This window comes from Staurois parvus, unplaced genomic scaffold, assembly GCF_062004578.1.
Source record: "Staurois parvus isolate SC_StPar_1 unplaced genomic scaffold, SC_StPar_1.0 ptg000192l, whole genome shotgun sequence".
In the NCBI taxonomy this organism is placed as follows: domain Eukaryota; kingdom Metazoa; phylum Chordata; class Amphibia; order Anura; family Ranidae; genus Staurois; species Staurois parvus.
The window spans coordinates 7,638,707-7,649,694 of record NW_028317988.1 but is presented as its reverse complement, the minus strand read 5'-3'; the positions used below and the strand labels follow the sequence as shown (position 1 = coordinate 7,649,694).

Below are 10,988 nucleotides of genomic sequence, written 5' to 3'. Positions count from 1 at the left end.
CAAAGAGAATAAAACAAACAACCGTGTACCTCTAGTAACCACATACAGCCCAGCACTAGAAGGGATAAGAAAAATAATCAAAGATTTACATCCCATCATAACAGAGGATGGAACTCTGAAAGAAAAATTCCAACAACCACCAATACTGGCCTTCAGACAACCCCCCAACCTCAGAAATAAACTAATCAGTAGGAAACTTCCTTCTGATTATGAGGTCGCAAATAATGGAAGCAAACCCTGCAATAAGAAACGCTGCAAACTGTGCAACCAAATCAATTCATCAAAAAGTGTCAGACACTCAAAAGGGATCTTCAATATCTCCAGATCATACAGCTGCACCTCTAGTAATGTTGTGTACCTTATCCAGTAAAGAAAATGTAACAAAGGATCATATGTTGGCGAAACAGGACAGAAGTTGCAAACAAGGATGAATTTGCACAGACATACCATCAAGGAACATAAAGAAGGTAACTTTTGCACACCTGTGGGACACCATTTCGCACAACCAGACCACACTTTGGGAGACCTCAATGTTCTAGTTCTGAAAGGAAATTTCAGATCCATTCAGGAAAGAAAAACTTTTGAACTAAGAATAATTCTATTTGACACAAGAGATAAGGGCCTGAACTTGGACATGGGATTCCTCAATCATCCGACATTTTTATGACTCTCTCTGTCATTGTTGTTCTCCCCCCCCACCCAGTCTTTGCTTTGCTGTATCTTATCTCTAGTTTAACGCTAGGCTTGTATTTCTGCCTTTTTCTTTTTTTTCTCTCATCTCAACGTCTAACATTCTGCTAAAACATTGTAATAGTACTGCTTGGACCTTGAAGAAGGGGACATACCCCAAAAAAGCTTGTCCTCAAAATTATATGTTAGTGCAATTAAAAAACGTATCACTGCCAGAACTCATTTGTAAAGTATAAATTGGATGTCGAAAACTGTGTACACACTATACAAAAATCAATTGTGCTTTGTACGGAATTTTTCCGATTTTCTCATAGTGTGTACCCCCCTTAAAATCCTTAGCTTTTTGTAAAGGCCACATGGCCGTTCCACAAGGCATTCAGCGCACACTGTCATGTCCTTTTGGAGACTACAAGGGGCTGGCACAGTTCACTGTTGTCACAATCAGGCATCCAATGATGGAGTGCATGTAGACAAGAAATTACTTAAAGCAGATATTCACTCAGAAAAAGAACTTTGCAACACTTCCCTCCTGGCAACCTTAAAAGCCAACTTTATTTTATTTTTGTTCCAGAATCAATAGCAGCACTGTAATTATATTAATGTATGGAAATGAGTTGGATTGGGAATCCTTTTCTCACATAGCACCTTTCAGCTACTTTCCCTACCTCCCTGTCACTTTAAGTGCTGTGATCTACAGGCTCTTGGAACTATATCAACCTTCCTCGATGATTTCTCTTTCTGGCTACCCCATTTTTCTCTCTTCTGAAATCTCCACAATCAATCTAGGTGACGTCAACATTCCTGTTAATATTAACACTCCTGCTACTTCTAAACTTATCAGTCTAACCTCCTCTTTTGACCTGAAGAAATGGATACATGCTTCTAACACTTTGTTCACTCCTTGCAACCTCTCCAACAGCCGAACAGTTACTTGTAGAAACCTTTGCCACCTTAACCATTCTCTTCTTTGCTACTGACCACCTCTATAACAAAATCTCACCCGTCTTGCCCCAACTTAGCCACTTCTGTCTACTACAGTTGACTGTCATCCTCCTGAGACACGATAGTCTCCCTCACTACACACAGAATCAGGCTCTGACCCCTAAAACGTTGGCAAACAGATGACACCTTAAGTCTTCAAAAGCATAGCCGCACTCTTGAATGCCTGTGGAGAAAGATCAAGTTTTAGAAAGATTTTAACCAATATAGATCTGCACTCCAAAAATACAATTCTTGCCCCTATACTGCCAAACAGACTTACTGTTTCACTCATTAACTTCTCATCCAGTACCCATCAGCTCTTCTCTACCTTCAGCTCTCTACTTCATCCTCCACCCACTAACTCACTTCAAAAATAGGATTGATACAATTCGTGATGCGATCTCTGCTGTACAGATATCTCCCCCCACTTAACACTCCATGTCCATAGGTACAATTATTGCTTCCCCCATTCAACCCCACTACTATAGACAAGGTTGAGAAACTTTTTCTAAAACCAACCAAACCACCTGCCCCCCTAGACCCTGTTCCCTCACAAAGGAGATAGCCACCCTTTGGCTCTATTCTTCACGCTCTCACATCTTCAATCTCCTCTCTTCTGGCATCTTCCCCAATTCTTTAAAACATGCACTAGTCACCCCCATACTTAAAAAGACCTCACTAGACCCCACCAATCTTAACTTATGCCCCATCTACTTGCTCCCCTTTTCCTCCAAACTCCTTGAAAGTCTGGTCTACAACAGAGTGACCACCTCATCGAGAACAACCTTCTTGATCCCTTTCAGTCTAGATTTCGCCCTCCACATTACATACAAACTGCTCATTTAAAACTTACAAATTATCTACTAATGGCTAAAACCAATGGACACTATTCTGTACTCCTACTCCTAGATCCCTCTGCTGCCTGTGACATAGTGGACCACTCCCTCCTAAAAAAAATAAAAACCTCTACTCCTTAGGTCTTCGCTACTGTACTCTTTGCAGTTTCTCAACCTACCTATCCTATCGCACCTTCAGTATCTTTACTTCCTCCTTTCCTCGTCAGGTTCCCCAAAGTTCTGTTCTGTGACCTGTCCTATTCTCAATCTGCACCCTTCCCTGGGTCAGTTGACAGCCTCCTATGACTTCCAATAACTCTTCTACACTGATGACACCAAATATCTCTACTCCTCAGCTCACTCCAAGTCCCCACATGCATAAAACCTTTTTACTTTATTAAAAATCATAAAATACTATGAGAGTAGGCACTATTTATGAGGTTATACAATTTTAATAACATAAAAAGGGTTTACACTATGGTGGCATTTCCTAGTCTACCCTATGGCACATCTACTAATATATTTTAAACACCAATGAGATGAAAGGTGGACGTCTCTGAGCCTAGGTGGATGTGGAACCCCTTGTTAAACAAGTGCTGTGGGACTTACCTGCAGTGCGTGGTCATATAAAGTCGTGAGTTCTCTGCTGTGCTTGTATGTATAGAACATTATTGATTGCGCAGCACATTGCACTTTGATGGAAAGTGAAAAATATTTTTGATGCACGTACACTTGTTGAGAACTGTAGTTTCTTATATTGGACATTAAGTTTTATATTGTTATTTCATTGCAATTCAAGAAGCAACACAAATCTGTGCTGTATATAGATTTCCAAAATACGCCCCTCCCTAGCCAATGACACCGCAAAGCTTCTAATTCACCCCTTGGTCATCTCTCGCCTTGACTACTGCAACTCTCTCCTCATTGGTTTACCTTTACAAAGGCTATCCCCCCCTCCAGTCCATCATGAATGCTGCTACCAGACTCATCCACCTTATCAACCATTCAGTGTCTGCTACTCCTCTCTGCCAATCCTTCCACTGCCTTCCGCTCACCCAACACATTACATTCAAAATACTAACAAAATACACAGAATATAACTGGATACTAACATTTATAGGTAAAGTTGATCCAGGGAATATCCGATTGCCTCTTGGGGGATCAAGAAGGAATTTTTTTCCCTGCAGTAGCAAATTGGATCATGCTTTACTGGGTTTTTTTGCCTTCCTCTGGATCAACTGTGGGTGTAGGATAACTTTTTTTTTTTTTTTTTTAATGGTTGAACTGGATGGACTTTTGTCTTTTTTAGCCAGACTAACTATGTAACTTACAAAGCAATTCACAACTCTGCATTTTTAGTGGAAAGCACTATGAATTTTTTGTCTGGGCTAATGGTATTGTTAAAATATCAAATATACTTGTATTCTCCTGTGCACAATTTTGGTGCACCACAATTAAAATTGATACACTTCCCCCTTAAGATCTGTAGTTTGAGGGCAGAGATCTAAACAAAAAGCATCTTTATGGTTTGGTCGTGGTTACGTCACTGGCTCCGCCCAAACATGTTGCATCATGCCCACATGACTTCCTCAGATTTTTTTGTTTAGGTCTTGGTGTACCCACTTTTTGACAAACCGTTGTCATGGGACATACTGTAAGTAAAAAGAAATCTCTCTAACATATTTTGATAGAGGTCAGAAACCTTATGGGATTTCCTAAAGAATAAGTTCACCTTCTTCAGAAAACAGCCTATGCACACAAGTAGCACCAGTAGGTTAAAACACATTGGGGGAGAGTTTACTAAAACTGGAGAAGATGGATCCCGGGATAGCTGTGCATAGTAACTAATCAGCTTTCAGCTTCAGCATGTTTAGCTAAGCTTTAAAAGAGAAAGCTAGAATTTGATTGGCTGCCATGCACAGCTGCTCCAGTTCTAGTATATTTACCTCATTGTGCATTTCTGTAAAATGTTTTGAAAGGGCTCTTGCACACAGGAGGGTTCAGCAACTGAAGCCATATTTCTTCCACCCAGGCAGCCCAGGTGCAGCATACAGCTTGTCATTAAAATAAATGGCTGCCCGCCACTGTAATCGTGTAGCTGGCAGTGCTATTGTAAACGCGAGATCAGCAAACAAGAGTTTGCAAAAAAAAGACAAAATTTTATGTTTTTTTTGCAAACGCTTGTATGTTGAACTTGTGATTACAATAGCACCATCAAATACATAATTACAGTGGACAGCCATTCATCTTAATGACAGAATGTACGCTGCCACCTGGGAGAAAGAAATATGGCTGAATGGGTTACAAATATGAGCCTTAAGTGTTCCTCATTCAAATCCCTGAAGCAAGGCTCAAGCCGAGCCACTGACATCAACCAGGGGACAGACTGTGGAACGCAAGGTCTTTGTGGCTTTGCAGTAGGGATTTGATAAAAGAACACTGGCCACTTATGCAAGACGTCAGTGCAGACTCTCAACCTTTTAACCCTAGAAGAACCCTTGAAATTATTTTCAGGTCATAGGGAACCAATCAATTTAGTGGGGCGAATGTCCCCTTTCATTGTTGGCTATTGGGAGGAATGTCTCTTACATTGGTGGCCCAAGACAGAAGAATGCCCCCCTTACAGACAGCAAAAAAAGATAATATACTGCCACTGAAAAAAATGCAGGAACCATCATGTGGGGGGTCAATCAACCACAGTTTAAGGATCCCTGGTTTCAAAAGACTGATCTAACAGCAGAAGTGCCCCAGGCCATGCCAAACCTAACTAGGATTTTTTTTAGCCAGTCTTCTGGAGGTGCAAAAACCTGCTGGTGCTACTTGTGTGCATAGGCTATTTTCCTAAAAAGGTAAAGGTTTAAAAAACCGCAAAAAAACAAAACACACAATCACACAGATTTATGGTACGATTTTTATTTTGCTCTTAAATGTCAAAAAATTACTGTCATGAGACAGGAATGCATGAGATAGAAATGGCTCAAACATCTTCACATGAAACACGCATATTCAAATTTCATTCACAAGTTTTGAATCCGACATCTACAGTTACATAGTTAAAACTTTTCCATTCATAAATCACAATTCTTTTTTTTCTTTAAACAGTAGTTGCCATTACATAAACAACACACAACTTACTGCATATTAATTAGGCATTTCATAAATTTCTTTAATATTTTGTTGAGTAATAGCAACTTATTTTTTTTCCTAATTTTCCCAACAACAGTGTATTTAGACCTACATACCATGTTATTTTTCTCTCCCCGATAGAGCTCACATATAAGGGCACATCAATGAATGCTTCTGCTAGGTTTGCTCTTTGTTCCATTTGTAGCTCAGCTGAAGTCAATCTTTCCTATGCACTGATAACTCCAAATCCTGTTAAAACGAGAATACTAACACAGCAGCCATGTCTAAAATGAATTGTAATCTGTAGTCTCCAGAGTTCAACTGCCGTATCCCCTCCTGATGAAACCCAGTGTTGGGATATTACCATAAAATGTTAAGGCATTTCTGAGGGCACTGAGGTATTTTTATGGCTGGACTCCATCTCTGAATGCCAAACTGGGATAAAGTCCCATTCCTTGAGGGCACCCAAAACATTTTTTTTTCGGAAATTTGTTTAAAATTAACTGCTCTAATTCTGACTTCTGTTTATTTTTGAAGAAGTGTGAAGTCTAAATTCAATCTTCATCATGTTTAAAGTGAGCATTTATTTCTTAAGAAACAAACTTTGAAATAAGTCTCCACTGATCCCTGTAGCTCCAGGCACAGTGGAACAATTAATCCTTGAAAATTACAGCAGAGACTGATGATGGGTTGCAGTCAGTTCTGGAACATACAGCATTCGCTATTAGGTACATTATAATGCTGGCAGGCTTCCAAGTCCCTTCAGCCAAAGGAAATAGAGAGAAAGGGATATCAATGGCTGTAGATCTGTTGTGAAACAGAAGATACATTTCTTCACATTGCCTGCAGCTACAAAGGTTAGTGAGGGCTTGTTTGAAAGATCATTTACTACTTGCTTTGGACGTTCCAATATTTACAATTCTTATCAAGGTCACAGGTTTATGGTCTGATCGCCTACTCTCACTAGTCTCTTGTAATGTGCCCACTCTCACTAGTCTCTTGTAATGTGCCCACTCTCACTAGTCCCTTGTAATGTGCCCACTCTCACTAGTCCCTTGTAATGTGCCCACTCTCACTAGTCCCTTGTAATGTGCCCACTCTCACTAGTCCCTTGTAATGTGCCCAAGTGTGATTGTCCTCACTTCCCTTGTGGCCTGCATTCCCATGCTGCGCCTGGGTATACTTGTGTCATCTACTCTGCCTCAAACAGATGCGTCAAGCAGGCCAGGGCACAGTATGATCACAATGGTCACATGTTCCTGGCACAGTATGGATCATCTACTGTGAGTATGCTTAGCATGTCACCATCACAGTGCTTTGATATGAGATTCTCGGACAGTTTGGGAGAGCAGCGAAGTTCCAATGAGAAGAATGAGGAAGTTTCACTTGTCACCTGATTTTTTTTGTTCTCTCTCCGAACCAGCTTTCTTTGTGCAGCTGCACCTTCTTCAGTTGCTCAGACACTCCACATAATCTCAAAACAGGAATGCTTGTCACATTTAACCCTTTATAGCCTACCCTCCTAGCACCACCAACGTAAAAGGTTTTCAAAATGGACATAGCTTAAACACCACACTCCAAACATTTACTAAAATTATTATCTGTGGATATCAAAGCTGTGTCCATCTCCCCTACCCTTCCGCCTTGTGACATGATGGTCATGATAGGCTTCCACATTGTGTTTTCATATTAACTGCCAATCTGAGATGAGATAATGGATTACAGTGATGCAAGGGTATACTGGTAAATGTAACTTCAGCAGGTGATTTCCCAATCTGTTTAAATCTATGCGTTTTCATATAATAAATCCCATATGTACTGTATGTTCAGCGCAGATTGGTGCAGATGGTACCAAGTATATTGCTGAGCTTTATCCATCCCGTTAACAGATTCCATTGACTTCTGTTTTGAGCCTGGTAAGTGGAACACAGCGCAAATAAATCTCAGACATGCCCATATCTACATCTCCATATAAAAATAATTTTATTTCCTTAAGGAATCCATATACCAACCCCATTCTGCACGGTTAAAGATATAGTATGTAGCACATGTTAAATACACATCTTGTTTGGAAAAAATATATATATTATTCCCTCAACATTCGGAGGCAATTTTAGAACCACTGTAAACAAGTGAATATATCCGTGTAAATCTTTACATGTATGTGTATCTACCTCCTGTACACACACATTAATAAAGATTTACATATATACCTATTGACACATGCACATGTCATATAACTTGACTGTAGATACATCTGTGTACATTATATCCTTTGGGCGGTCATGAGTCTTTATGGCGTTGCAAAACCTGATCAGCTGATCTGTAGCGATACTCCTGAGAAGGTACTGAAAGGGAATGACAATTTTTGGATGCACTTTGGAATGGCGCAATGACGTAAACGCTTGCACACTTAAGACTTGTGCATTTAACAAACAAAAAAAAGAAAGAAAGAAAAAAACAAAAACAAAAACAAAACAAAAAACTAAACTTACCTAAAATATTAGAACAAAGTTACATAAAATATTGTTACTAAAATATTCACAAGTATAAAGGATTTTCTCTTTTCCTAAGGAGACCGATCATGTATGAAATGCATTGATTTTGTTGAAAAACTTTAAGAAGAAAAACGTTACCTGCTGTAATAAACCTAAGCCTGATTTTTTTTTTATATCAACACAACAATTATAAATTTAGAAAAAAAATGTTTAGAAACGCCAAGCACCATATTTTTTCAGCAGTGGTTTCTTTTGCTTAAAGGGGTCAGTCCATACAGATCTAATATCTCACCCACTGGCTTCTCAAGAATGTTGGGGTGACTATTTCTGCTCTGTGGGGTTCATAGTTCCACCCAACTTGCACAGTTATGACAGTATTTAACAACTTTTCTACAATACTACACTGATTTTATAATATGCAATAAGGCGCATAAGGTTGTAGGTGGTTGATGGGCAGAGCCAGGAACTCCAGAGCTTCCAAGAGAGGATTAAGTCCGCCAGTGTGTATGCAATTGAAGCTCCAATTTTGAACTGACAGTCTAATAATTTCTACTGTAATCACAATTCTGGTTTCCCCAATGCAGTTATTGCCCATTCACATCTGAGTGAATCTACAGATCTCTGGTAGTGGAATGAAACTGGCCATACATAAGGAAATCCTATTGCCGTTTGGGAGATGCAACCACGGTGGGAAATCAGCTGAAACTTTTCAGCCTGGTGGATTTCCTTCAAGCTCGACACAGAAGTTATCTTGTTTAACCATTAGTACCTTGTACATAGTGAGATGTTCAGCCAGAGCATCGATCCTCCATGTATGGCCAGCTCTAGGATCCCATTAAAGAAAGCTTGGTCAGGACAAAGCCAAATCAAATTAGATAAGCTGCTATTTTAGTTATTAAACAAAAACAGTCCTTAAGACAGGTAGCAGCACCTAGGACAGACTTCTTATGGCAAACGGTCTTTAGAGTTTTTGTAAGAAAATTGCATAGGCATTGACCAGCGTGACTGAGCACAGTTTGCAAGATCCGAAAACAATCACCGGTGATGGATTTGGCCTCTACCATATGCACCTAGGAAATACCTTTGCAGAACAATTTTTTTTTTTTTTCTATTATTCTTCACTTCTTTAAATCTTATATTGACCCAGTTTGACCCTACAAAATATATACAACACACCACTTAGTGACATCATTTCCTGAAATCTACCATCTACACTTTTTTTTGTTTTTTTTATGTTTTGTCCAACTTCCAGCTTTGGCTTTTTTTTTTTTCTGTAGCCCGTGACGAAGGCTTCTTGGACGAAACCAACCTAAATCGCACATGTGTGCTATGAACATCCATCCAAATATACTCTCCTGCTATTTAAACCCTCTTCCCATGATGAAAGCTCACACACCAGGTATAGAAATGAAAAAAAGAACCTATAGAATTAGGTGTTAAGACACTGGTGAATCTTCACCCTGGGATTCTGTTATGGTAGGAGACTCCGCTGTCTCCTCATTTGTTTCACTAGAAGGCTCTTGGCCATTTGTCTCCAAAGGTTCTTGGCTGCTTCCTTCACTTTGCACCTCGTTTTGTTCCTCGGTGCCATCTGGTACAACTTCTGCTTCCACGGCATCTTCTGCCGGAGTTGCTGGAGACTCCACAGGAGTGCTGTCCTCATTTGCTGGAGGTGTCTCAGAGGTGGGGGAGCTTTCTTGAACTACTTTTTCACTTACAGCTGGCACACTGGCAGAACTTATTTCCACTATATTGTCATTTTGAGAGAGTGACACTTTTTCTATCAGTCTCCACTGCATGATGCTCATGTCCTTCCCTCCGGTTGAGATTAGGTGGCCATCGTTGTGTGTAAAGCTGACATTAGTTACATGGCTGCTGTGGGCACTGTACTTGTGACTGGGAGCCTGGAAAACAGTAAACGGAATAGTAACTGAATTAAAAGATAGGAAAAGCTGTACAGTTTAGAATGCACCATTGAATGCCATAATTGTTTTAGATGTATTTGGTAAAAAATCTGCACAATAATGACTTGCCATCTGCTGCCAGGTAAGCTTGTGCTGCAGCTGGGGCTGCCATTGAAGCAAACAAGTGGCTCACGGGCAAAGCACAGGTTGCTTTAAAATATTGTCGTGTCAAAGGGACAGCATGGCAGCCAAGTAAGCCGGCCATAGACAGCTTGAATCTCGGCAGGTTCAGCAGGGACTGGCTGAAATTCGAACCATGTATGGGCAAGACTGATTGTACCAAAGTTGATCGATCAATTAACTTGGGTACAACCAGCCTGTCGGATTTTGCATGCAATTATTGCCAGTGGCTATAGCCGCTAGCAATTACCACTGTGTTCTCTTGGCCAGGACAACTCCCTCCCACCCCCTCCCCCGCTGTGAGATCACAATAGCTCTGCAGGAGGGATTCCCCCAACAATGCTGACTGTGTTGATGAGGAAGTCAAGTGATTTCCTTTCCTGTGACATGTGCATGTGTCAATATGTAAGAATATTAAACGATTCATCTGGAGGTGAACTTTTGCAGTACCTTTACAAGTGATAACAGGAATGTCTAAAGCTCATGTGCTTTATGGCCCGTTCACACTTCCCTGAAGGTACTGCACACTAAACCACAGCGTTTAATATGCTGCAGCTGTCCATTCTGGCTGCAGTGAGCCAGCAGTAGGGGGTAGTACGATACTTGTTCTAGCACATCACACAATTCCATTTTTGTCACTCAACTTTGTATGAAGTGTACAAAGTGACACTTTATTCATGTCACTGTACAGCAGCGTTGTGCACTATGCTGCTATACAGTGACATGCGACCCTGTCCTGTACGCTGCAATAAAATACAGTATGTCTGCATGTT

General features: G+C 40.4%; 1 protein-coding gene across 6 annotated transcripts in view; it reads right to left on the bottom strand.

Annotated features, from left to right (window-relative positions):
* Positions 1 to 5,404: 5,404 nt before the first annotated feature.
* Positions 5,405 to 10,988, bottom strand: part of EML4 (EMAP like 4) — a 317,947-nt gene continuing 312,363 nt past the window's right edge. For all 6 annotated transcript variants that reach the window (XM_089677831.1, XM_089677834.1, XM_089677836.1 and 3 more), the window contains one exon: positions 5,405 to 10,035. In XM_089677831.1, coding sequence (XP_089533957.1) covers positions 9,568 to 10,035 — 468 coding nt within the window. In that variant the 3' untranslated portion in view covers positions 5,405 to 9,567. The remainder of the gene's footprint in view (positions 10,036 to 10,988) is intronic.